The sequence below is a fragment of the Lissotriton helveticus genome, chromosome 5_1 (assembly GCF_964261635.1).
Source record: "Lissotriton helveticus chromosome 5_1, aLisHel1.1, whole genome shotgun sequence".
Classification (NCBI taxonomy): Eukaryota; Metazoa; Chordata; class Amphibia; order Caudata; family Salamandridae; genus Lissotriton; species Lissotriton helveticus.
In genome coordinates this window covers 736,826,166-736,838,529 of record NC_136065.1, presented here as the reverse complement: position 1 = coordinate 736,838,529, position 12,364 = coordinate 736,826,166, and the positions used below count along the sequence as shown (strand labels likewise).

At 45.4% G+C, this 12,364-nt stretch overlaps 1 protein-coding gene across 1 annotated transcript in view; it reads right to left on the bottom strand.

Moving 5' to 3' along the window:
• PKD2L1 (polycystin 2 like 1, transient receptor potential cation channel) overlaps positions 1-12,364 on the bottom strand; it is a 2,231,834-nt gene that overhangs the window by 397,042 nt on the left and 1,822,428 nt on the right. Inside the window, exon 12 of the mRNA XM_078641081.1 lies at positions 4,724-4,841. Coding sequence (XP_078497207.1) covers positions 4,724-4,841 — 118 coding nt within the window. The remainder of the gene's footprint in view (positions 1-4,723; positions 4,842-12,364) is intronic.

Sequence of the window (12,364 nt, the reverse complement as noted above, 5' to 3'; positions counted from 1 at the left end):
TGGAACATTAAGATGTCATATTTGTTTACCATCTTGACCCAATCGTCACTACTTGGTTTAGAGGCCAAGCCGGCAATATTCCAGCTTAGAATATGTAACTTTGAGTCATATAGCTCAGAATCATTGTTTTTCAAAGTGGCCAACATAGGTGTTCAGTGGGTTTTAGTGTGTATGATGGTCAATCTAAACTATCAAGATCAGAGAGGGCAGCGAACCTGTTTTGTAACGGATATGAGGAGATAGCTGGAGTGTGTTGCTCAAAATTTGGTTTATAAAAGAAACCAGGAGGTAATGCCCAAATGTTAGTGGGTAAAAAGCTATTAGTCTCCTTTGCCATCAATAATGATCTAACAAGTGCTGGTCGGCGAAAGTTAATAACAATGCAATCCCCCTCAATAGTCTTGTCTGACAATCCAAACCAGCCAACCCTGCGTACCATTATGATGTTGTTTATATTAAACCTCCTGAACCCTTTGTGTTTAGCCAACCAGTCAATACTCTTATTCCATAGTTGGTCCCAAGACTCAGATTTATTCTTCCCTATTGGGGGAACCCCTGCAAGAATCAGGACATACGGACACGCTGCAGGTGGTAGGCTTAAAACATCATTACTTGCCTCAGCAGGCCTGCAAACATTATTACGAACAATATTTGCGGGGGCTGTAGGCAGGGCGTGATCAACGATTTGACTAGGTGAGTATACTGTGGTGGAAATGACTGGATTTTGAGGTTTAACAGAATCAATACGGAATTTAGGAGGAATGCTATCTTTAGTTTTGCGAAAAGTATCGCAAAGGACAGGAGGCTGTGTAGGATTTATAATTTCCTGTCGTTCATTGGCAATTGTGTCACTCTGAGTCTGTGGTTTGGAAACGCCGCCCTGTGAAGAGAACTGCTTAGGTTCATTACTATGCAAATTTAACTTATTAGTTAATGATTCTAAGCGGTCCAAGCGCTTCCCTTGTGTGGCAAAATTCTTATCCACAAGCTCTTTGACTCGTACATACATCGTATCTATAATAATGTTAATTGGAGTATCCCCAAGTCTTAAGATTTGAAAAAGGTGTCGGTGTTGATTCAGTTTGCATATATACAGAGTAATTTAGTGTCTCTGAGGATGTTAAATCAACAGAGGCGCAGAAGGGTACTGGGTCGGCTGAGACTGCAGGACCTTGAATCCATGTAGTTAGCGCAGTGCATTGTGGATTTGAAAGTGGGGGTTGTTTCCGTTTGGAGCAAACCGGCTTAGCTGTTTTCCTTTTTCTTTTTGCCCCAGTCACTTCAGGGTTCGAGGAAACATTCACAGTTGCAGTTATGTCATTAGAACAAGCCAGTGATAAAGGATCCTCCATCTCCCTAATATGCCCAATGTCCTCATTTCCCTCAGCGCCTATTTCACTTTCAAGAGCTGGCGATTGTAAATTGTGATCAGCTGATATAATCGATGTTGGTTGGGAATCAATACGGTCGGTATTCTCAGATTGTAGAGGGAACTGGAGTTTTGCTAGGCCCATGGACAAGCACCTATCAGTTAACTCGATTTCAATGCTAACGATATTAACTGCTCTCTCCAGCATACTATCTATAGACGTAGTGTTACGCGGGGCTGGAGTAATATTACGTTTTCCCATAACGATTGCTGTCTCAAACATAAAACTTCAATGAGTCACCACTCACCACAGCCAAGCAGAGATGATCAAAGATGTCAGAGGGGTGACCCAGCCCAGCCTCTGGCGGCCCCTGGCGGGCACAGAAGGGCCCGCCCTTTGTCCGGGCTTCATCCAGGTTGCAATTCGTGCGCGTCCCGCGTCGCGGGTGGAGAGGCAGCGCTATATGCGTGGTGACCACGCCTCCCCCTCACTCGCGGCAGCTGGACCAGGGAAATGGCACTCTGGGAGTTGGAGTCCTCGCCCAGAGTGTTTGCGACAGCAGTAGAATCGAGTGGAGTTAATAGTTAGCCCTGGGACATCGTCCCACCAGGTTGCTTCTGCCAACACGGAGAGAAGTGCAGCCAAGCAGGATAATGAGCGGAGCCTCCTCAACAGCACACAGAACAGTAACAAAGAATCCCCTGACTGATTTGCATATGACTGGGTCTGAACTGGAGTGGCAAAGTGAGCTAAAGAACGATGATGGATTCAACCTAGATCCGTGACTGGCTGATGGGAGGTGATACCCTTAAACCAGTCCCAGGATGCATGTTTCTGGTCCAGGGAAAACCTGGCTTCGCATATCGGACTGGACTGTACCCATGAGGAACAGGGTCAATACTGATTTGCGTATGGCTGGGTGTGAACTGGGGGGGCAAAGTAAGCTAAAGATTGATGATGGATTCAACCCAGATCTGTGACGGGGGGTGAGTGTCTGAAAAGTTTCAGCACTCCGTCCATAATCTCGTTGTGGTTGCTTGGTTCGCCCCAAAAAGAAAGGTTCAGTCAAAGGGCATGTCCCTAAAGGACAATATATGCATCGCCAGAGAAGCCTGTTGACCACACCCAGGCATGGCAACGAATAACAAAGCTAGTGCCACTTGTTCACCTGATGGAGTCTGGGGTGTCTAGCCCGCAGTGGATTGTAAATTTGGCCACGTCACTCCTGTCCTGAATGGCCTGGATCAGTATAGGATGAAGTTCTTCTGGTATACCTCGGACCATTTGAGTGACTGAATCCCAGAGGACAATGGAATATTGACCCAGCAGGCAACTAGCATTAACGGACTGGTAGAGGAAGATGAAAACACCCTTTTTCTGCAGGTTTCCACTCTTTTGGACTCCTGATCCAGGGGCGTAATCTGGAAGGTATTAGGGTTTGTCTGACTAGTGGAAGCTTGCACCACTAAGCTCGCAGTAGATGAGTGCTGAGACAAAAATGCTGGGTCACCTGGGGCAGGTCGGTGGCCTCTCACAATTTGGCAATTTACTGGGGGGCCCGAACAAAGTTTGGCCCAGACACTAAAGAGGGTGTCAGTCACTGCCTCCTTGAGAGGACGTAGGTACTCAGTATTGGTCTGCCTGGGCTGGAAGACTTCTTTGAGAACATTAGATTTGACCTCTGCGGTGGGTTGCAGGAGATCAAGAACCTTGGCTGCCCTCAACACGATAATGGCAAATGAGGCACTTTTCTCAGTAGTAGGACCAGGGAGTGAGATGAGGCCGGAATCAAGAGCAGTGTCTAGGCCACTAGCTTCCTGGAGGTCATCGTACCAATTGTCCTCATAGTAGAATCAGCCAATTTCATCACCTTCATTGTAGTCAACAAGGAACTTAACATGTCGGACCTGTCTTGTGTTGTAGGGACATGAAGCGGGTCCGAGGCGGGAGACTGGTTTAGCACAAACCAAGCGCATCCTAAGTCAAGGTTGTAGTAGAGCTAACTTGGAGTCAGAAATCACAATGGGCACCTTGCCCTCCAGCATCAATGGAGTCGACGTCAACTTTACGATAACCAGCTTTGGTATTGGAGAAGGAGGCGGAATCAATAGAGACACTGGAAAATGCCCAGTGAAGGTTTCAGTGGCAAGGCCTAACCTACTGATGGTAATCAAGTGGAAGACCTCTCAGCTCCATGGAGTCCATAGGCATGCCAGAGGGGGTCAGAAGAGAGCTGAAATTTCAGGGCATTGCTTTGCAGAACTCTTGGATATGTCTCATTGATGTTGGCAGCCCCGGAAACGTGGTTTCTGCCAGGAAAAGTTGTGGGATGGGTTCCTACTTTGACCAACTTCGGGAGCAATATTGGGAGGAATGGAGATGCTCTTGCACCTTCTCAGATGTATGAAATTGGCGGGAAAAGTGCGAGTCCTGCTTGGATTTAAAAAAAAATCGATGACTCACCCAAAGATTTGGAGTGCGATGATGAGTGAATTCAGGATCAGTTCCGACCAAGACCGACCCTTGGACTTGGACGAGTCACCTTGTGCTGACATATAACTTTGCCTTGCAGTCTCGTATGGCCTTTGGATTCATCGACACACAATCACTGCAAGCCTTAGAATTGTCACTCGACCTGAGGCACCACAGGCAAACCTCATGAGGACCTGTCACAGACATTTGTTAGCGATAGTCCTTATACGATTTGAATCCAGTCATCTTGGGAGGTGAAATTGCCCATGCATACTGTGAAATTCAGGTAAAGGAACAGATTCAAAAAGACAAAATGGTAGTTCCTCAATCAGATGCCACGTAATAAAAGGACATCTGCGCACAGATGTGGTGCCTATATGGGCCATGCACTTCATTTCGGGAGAGCAATGACGTCAGTGCAGAGCCACAATGAGCTAACTACCGGCTTGTAGAGGTTCCACTCAAAAGTTTCTTGATCCATTTTGACATCTGGGGAATATTTGAAAGATGTGTAGTTTGCAGTTAGAAGTCTCTATCAGAAACAGAATTCTGCACGTACTTTATCGCAAACCATAGACTGATCCTTAAAAATGGCACATCTTGATTACATCAGAAATCAGCACTGTAAGTCAATACTAACAACATAAGTAACAAGAGCTCCAACACTATAATTACAAAGGGTAAATTATGTCCTCAGTTACCTAGCATGATTACTAACAGAATGATAGCAGACAGTTTTCCGGACACAATGTCGCACTTGCCCCTTGTGCTATTCCCGGGATAGTGCAAAAGCATTTCGTGCAAGCATAGGTCTATAGATTGAATATTTATTAAGTTTAGCAATTCAGTAAACAATGTGGAAACAAATTCATTGTGCTCACCCTTTTTTCCTCTAAATCATGTTTCATTCTTTTCTGCTCTTCCTCATCAAGAATTTGGTTGCCATCATGGTCGAATCTTGAAAAGGCTGCCGTTATCTCATGATCTGCATGCCCTAGTCTAAAGTAGATAATTAACATTAATTATTTCAATTGTTTAACATTGAATATGTATTTAGATGACGGCACAAAAACGGTGTTCGCTTATTTTCAAGTATCAGATGAAACACTTCTTGAACCTGTGAGCACAGATAGATAGGGATAAAGGTTCAAACCATATGCTTGTTGTGTGACATTATCTGGTTGCTGTTCTTTGAGTTTTCAAGGAAGGGAACTGCAGGACCCAGATGAGATGGTGATGGGGCTGTCAAGTGTACTACGGCATACATATGTCAATATTCCTCTTCCTGCACTTGTGAGCATTGAAAACCAGCCCACCATGGTTAAAGGTTGCAGACCATAGGGATAGTTAACAAAAGCAAGAGAAGTACTACATCATAAACTCATAAATACAATTGACAAAGACATAGGCATAGCCCTACGCTGATTCAAAGTCCTATATAAGTAGTATTGCGCCAAAAGTGGCGAGAGCTAAGCATTCATCAATATAGGACTTAGGTATAAATGTGATTGTGACAAGGTTAGTGGCCCAAGAAATGGGAAATATCTACTACAAAGTCAGCCGAGCAAATGCAAAAAGGGATTTGATTTTAAGATTTTTAAGCTAGTACTTTTATGTGTATTGTGGAGAAACTGTTGCTATTTTAAAATTACTTATTTTAAACTGCTGATTGTGAGAAACTGTCGAGTGCAGACTTTGGCTCACATTATCTTTTAAATTCACTTACTGGCAAAGCGCTTGATTTCCGCTTCCTCTAAACCCCTGCTGGACCCCCGCAGCCGATCTGAGCGCTGCTAGGGGGCAGGAAAAACAAGGAAACAGCCGCCATCGTTGGGGAGGTGGGAGGGGAGCGCTGCTGCTGCCTGGCCACGCCCACCCCAAGACACACCTCCAATAAATGTCTGACGGTCACAGGAGGCGCAGCGGACGGGTGCAGCGGGCGCGCCGGAAGCGCGCCGAAGGCGCGCCAAAGGCAAGCCCGTCTGTGCCCGTCCGTGACCGCCCGGGAGCAGGGGCAGGACCTCCTGATGGTTCCAACCTCCGTAAAAGGTACAGCGCCTCGGAAATACGGAAACTTTGTCCCCCCCTAGACCATCCCTGCCGACACAGCATTAATGTAAATAATCTAGAGAAAAAATGCGCTCATTGTGCCTTCTCCGTAAACAGAAATCTGGGATCAAGGCAAAAAGGGAAGATGTTGAATCTGGCTCTACTAAACTGCCGCTCCCTAGGAAAACACAAGATGGAGGTGCATGACTACCTTACAGATGGCCGAACCGACGCCCTCTTTCTTACGGAAACGTGGCTTAACGCCACCTCGGCACCTGACATTTTGATGGCCCTCCCACCAGGATACGACATCAAAAGAATAGACAGACCAAAGGGAAAAGGGGGTGGGATCGCCATAATTCATAAACAGGACTTGACCTGTACGTTAGAGGGAAGGGATATTGATAAAAGCGAAACTGGTTTTTTCTCCATATCAGTTCACCAGGGATATTGCATCAGGGGATATCTCATATATCGCCCACCTGGCCCCGCATCTACTTTTTCCACTCAATTGTTGGAAACCCTTACGCTCTCTGCTCTTGAACATGAAAGACTTCTCCTGCTAGGGGATTTAAACTATCATTTTGATGACCTCAAGAATAACGAGGCTCAGGAAATTAAACAGGAGTTAGCTGGCATCCAGATGCTACTCAAATCAGAACAACCTACTCACCGTCAGGGACATCTCCTAGACCCCATCTTTGCCAGCTGGGATGCCCTAACCATAGACCCTACCACCCCAGTCATATGGTCCGACCACCACCTAGTAACTTTCAGGGTATCGGTACCAGATGATGGTCTACACAAGGAACCCGCCCACTTCAACAAACGCAGGAAATGGAATAAGTTCTCCACTGAGGCCTTCAATAGAATTATAACACTTGAAGCCCCCCCTGGAGACAAAGATTTAGAATCCGCCTGCTTAAATCTTAATAAAATGATAATGAAGGCGCTGGACCACACAGCACCATGGACGGATAAGGCCCCGGTTAGACGTACCAAATCCGCCCCTTGGTTCAACGGTGAACTCCGGGACCAAAAAGCAAAATGCAAAAACTACGAGAGGATATGGCGGTCACATTACCATGAGGCAGACAGAATAGAGTACAAGAACAGGCTCAAAATATACCACGCACTCATTCGTAAAACTAAGAAGTCCTACCTTTGCAACAGAATTAAAGACGCTGACAATTCCATGAAGGAAATGTTTTTAATTTACAGGGAACTTTCCGACCTTACCTCACTAACCACACCCATGACGGGATCAGTCATAACATGCGATTTAATAGCAGAGTTTTTTGCTAACAAAGTGGACAAAATCTATGCTAGCTTCCCAGACAAAGCCAGAACAGGCAGGGAACAGGAAGACAACTATCTGCATATACAGGAGGATAAATGCCTTTCAGCATTTACTGTCCCGTCTAAAGAAATCCTTCTCAACATAGCTAACAGTATCAAATCTGGCTCACCTAGTGATCCAGCAACCCCTAAAAGACTCTACGGTAGCATCATCACCTTGGAACCCCATATCAGACACATCCTGGCTCTCTCTTTCAATACAGGACAAGTCCCTACTACATGGAAAAAAGCGACTGTCCTTCCCCTGAGGAAAAAAACCCAATATTAGCATTGACAAACTGGATAACCTCAGACCCATCTCTCTCCTGCTCTACTTCGCTAAAATTGCGGAGAAAGCTGTAAATACACAGCTTTCAGCTTTTACAGAAGCAAGTGGACTCCTCCATCCCTCTCAGTCGGGTTTTCGAGCCCATCACTCGACCGAGTCAGCCCTGTTATCCTCAACAGAAGCCCTACGAGGATATGCTGACAAAGGCCAGACGGCGGCACTAATTCTTCTGGACCTGAGTGCCGCTTTCGACACTGTAGCCCATCACATCCTGCTACAGTGCCTGAAAAAGGGCGGAGTGAGAGGGAAAGCTTGGGAATGGATGAAATCCTTCCTAACAGACCGAACCTTCCAGGTCGCTCAGGGACAGTTCAAGTCTAAGGAAATAGAACTTAATCAGGGAGTACCACAGGGCTCCAGCCTCAGCCCCACCCTCTTCAATCTATATGTAGCCCCCGTAGGAGGAATTACAGAAACGTTTGGGGTTGAAATAGTGTCGTATGCGGACGACACGCAACTGACTGTAACCCTTACACAACCTGAGAAGCAAAGTGCCTCCAACTTTGCAGCCTGCATGCAGAAGGTGGCACTCTGGATGGCAGACAATTGCCTACGATTGAATGGCAATAAAACGGAGGTACTAATCATAGGCAAAGCTCCATCAGTATGGACTTCAGCGTGGTGGCCGGAAGAGCTGGGAGATCTACCCACACCTACCCACTTAGTAAAGAACTTAGGGATCTGGATAGATAGAAACCTCACGCTCGACCACCAGACAAAACAGGTAGCAGGAACCTGTTTCGGGACACTACGAGTCCTCAGGAAAACGCTCGACCTCATGCCGGTATCAGTGCGCCAAACCATAGTACACAGCCTAATAACGTCTAGGCTGGACTACGGGAACGTCCTGTACCTTGGAGCCAACGAAAAAAGTCTTTCCAGACTCCAACGGATACAGAACGCAGCGGCTCGTCTGATCCTAAAATTACCCAGGAGAGCCTCATCAAAAAAAGCCCTGAAAGCCCTCCACTGGCTCCCGATCAGGGAACGGGTGACTTTTAAGGCCTTATGCACAGGCTATCGCATCCTGCATGACATAGGTCCGAAATACCTTCACGGTTTATTACAATGGTATGAACCTACCCGACATCTGAGATCACGTGGGACAGGACAGGTACATGTCCCGAGGGTCCAGACAGCCAAAATGGGGGGGAAATCCTTCAGAGTCCAAACGGCCAAGAAATGGAATCAACTTCCAGTGGAACTGCGAACGGAACCATCTGAGTCTAAATTCAGAAAAGACTTGAAAACTCTACTCTTCCCCAAAAACTAAAATCGTAGGAAGCATCAGCACTGAACATCATCATTAGCATTTACAGCGCGGGGACACACTTGCTAGTGTAACCAGGCGCTCTACAAAATACTAATAAATAAATAAATAAAGCAGGGAAGTAGTGGGAATCATGCATATACAACAAGCATTTGCAATGCAATAGGTCTTGCATTACTGATAGTTTGGAGTATGGGTGTTGCAAATAATAATGTAACACCAATAGCTCATATTTTCTGTTATCGGAGACCTAATGCATTGCAAATGCTTACATAGTGAGCCAGGAACCAGCATTGTATGTCTCAGTGCAGTAACGCAAGCTGCTCCTAGAGGTCCCTAGTGAGCAAGGTCCCAGCACTGCATCTCTAGGTGCAATACCGCAAGCTGCCCCTAGATGTCCCTAGTGAGCATCATAAACTACCTAAGCGAAACAGTACACAGCTGCTTGAAATATGAGCAATTATATGTTTAAACTCTTACGGCTGTGGTCACATCAATGGACAGCTGATGATCCACTATAACAAAACAGGCGCACCCATGTTCAGGTAAAAGAAAAGCACGTCCGCCGTTATCCCATCTGAGGCAGCCATGCTGATTACATTTTTTAAAAAGCGCTGTGAGAGAGAGCGAGCGTATCCTGCCTGCAACAGCAGTTAGAAGAAAGCCAATGAAGAAAATAGTGCTTCCTGGCTCTAATTAAAATATACATGTAACAACCGAAGTAAAAGGGCCAGTCCTCATGGGAGGTTACAAATGAAGACAAGGCGGTACTAAGGAGGGAATAACAACCCTATTAACCAATCTGAAGCCAGCATTTACAAGGGACAATGACACAAGCCAGTGACAAATATGGGCGGAGAGGGGGCATGTACATGTATATACTGCAATACAGCATGCCTCGCAGAGCAGCGCATGCACGCTGACTCTAGGCTCGACCTAAAAATGTATTTTATGTCTTAGTGCTAATTTGCACTAAATCACCGACATGCATTACATTACCGCTTTAAAGTTAAACATTTTAACTTAAAAATGATAATGTAATGCATGTCATCAATTAAATTGATGTAATTGCATTTGCATGCATCCACCACCCATTTGCCCGCCCTGCCACACTCTGTAGCTGGCAGCCACCGCTGGTCATTCAGACTTAAATTCAACATCACTCTTTTCAAGAAGCGACTGCGAGAGCCTCCTGAGCAAGATCCTTGATATATGTGCTGCATGTGATGCCAGGACCACAAAGATAGAGTTGGAGTTGCTTGTGTAAATAAAACATTCCCTCAAACACAACACGTTTGAATTTTGGGTAGTCGGATCTTAGCAAGGTGATCTTTAAACCTTTTAGTTGCTTATTCCTGGTGCTAATGAGGTGAAGACTTTGCGACTTGTTAAGATTTGTAAAACTGTCAAAGTAATGAAGTAATACTATGACAAAATTTGCCTCATTATACTGCATAATTTGACTTTTATTGGTGCATAATTTAGTCAACCCTGCCACGTAATTTTGGCCTCCCCTCCACAAAATACCAGTGTCCCTCACCAGGGACAATTACTGCATTAAAATATAAAGCAATACTCTGAAGTGAAAAATAAATGCAAGATCACCTAACGCAGAGTAGAACTGAATGCTACTTTGACAAGGGGACGGTCCGTGAGTCGTTATCCATGGTTTTTGATGCAGGGCCCTAGCTACTAAAAATAAAGAGTAGACAGGACTCTGTGTCAAAAATGTAGGCTTTCTAGAGCAATCCGTAAAGTTTTAGAAAAGTGGTCAGATCTTAGCAAGGTGATCTTTAAACCTTTTACTTGCTTATTCCTGGTGCTAATGAGGTGAATACTTTGCGCCTTGTTAAGATTTGTAAAACTGTCAAAGTAATGAAGTAATACTATGACAAAATTTGCCTCATTATGCTGCATAATTTGCCTTTTATTGGTGCATAATTTGGTCAACCCTGCCACGTAATGTTGTTCTCCCCACCACATAATACCAGTGTCCCTCACCGTGGACAATAACTGCATTAAAATATAAAGCAATCACCTTAAGTAAAAAATAAATGCAAGATAACCTAACGCAGAGTAGAATTGAATGCTACTTTGACAAGGGGACGGTCCCTGGGTTGCTATTGGGCATTCCCATGCAGCCACCTATGGATTTGGATGCAAAGCCCTAGCTACTAAAAATAAAGAGTAGACAGGACTCTGTGCCAAAAATGTACGCTTCCTTGAGGAATCTGTAAAGTTTCAGAAAAGTTTTCTTTCAACTTTTCAAATTTTGAATGCATACTCCACTTGACAGCAAACACACAAAGTGGTACAAGCCAAGGTGTTACATCCTTTTCAAAACCCTATGCTTGATATCACATGTCTACCATTGCTTTATTGCAGAATGTAAATAATGATAAAGCGTACTTGTAAACTGTGACTGCAAGCTTGCCTTTCTATTTCACTTCTGAACTATGCAATTTGATACTTTATCAGAGCCTGTGGCTCGGAAACCACAGGCACATTGTCTAGGGTCTGTGGAAAGTCTTCAAACCTGTCTCTGTTTCCCCATCAATGTAGTGTCTCCTACTACCCTGGTACAGAGCACACTGGAGAACAGGTAACTTGAGCAGGGTTTGTGTAAAAATCCAGATACACAATATGAAAATAGTGTGGCCTGCTTATCCTTAATCCGCATACATCTGTCACTCCCAACAGTACTGCCTGCCGCTAGCCTACATTCTACAATACGACAGATACAGGGCATGGAAAGGTAGTACTGGAGTGTACTGTGAGACTGTGAGTGTTAGAAATGGGGGTCTCTAGTTTGCAAGGGCTTGCACCTTTGTCCAAGTAGGGGCCCTTCTTCCTAGTCAGGATAAGGGAGTTACACTCCTAAAATAACCCCTGCTCACCCCTTGGTAGCTCGGCACGAGCAGTCAGGCTTATCTTAGAGGCAGTGTGTAAAGCCTTTGCACATAACCAACAGTATTACAGTGTAAGCACTACAAAAGGACACCACACCAGTTTAGAAAAATATCCAATATTTTTATATACTTAAAACAAGACCAAATACGATAAAAATCCACAATACAGTACTTTAAAAATAGTTAATTCGCAAGATGTCTTTAAATTGAAAAAATACATTGAAAAGACAGTTCGTACCAGTCGGTAGCTCGGTCCGAGCCTACCGCAGTTCCAGCTGACCGCGTAGGTACGAGCCAGAAACAGCGTGAACAGACTCGTTAACAGTACCTATATGCGGCTCACATTGAGGTGCGAGCGGATCTTGGCATCCGTCGCGGTTGCAATGCAAAGTGGAAACGGTGCACGGTGCGGTGTCCTCTGGATGCGGTGCGAGCAGTGGCTCGGTGACAATCGTCCAGAAGGCGTCGGTGAGACTAAGGCTTGTGGTGCAGGGCGAGATGGTGCTCGATGTAGTGCTGGCAGGTTGCGGTGCAGGTAACAGAGCCAGTCGTGGCGTCCGTTGCGGTTACGGTGCAAAGTGGAAGCGGTGCAGGGCGCGGTGTCCTC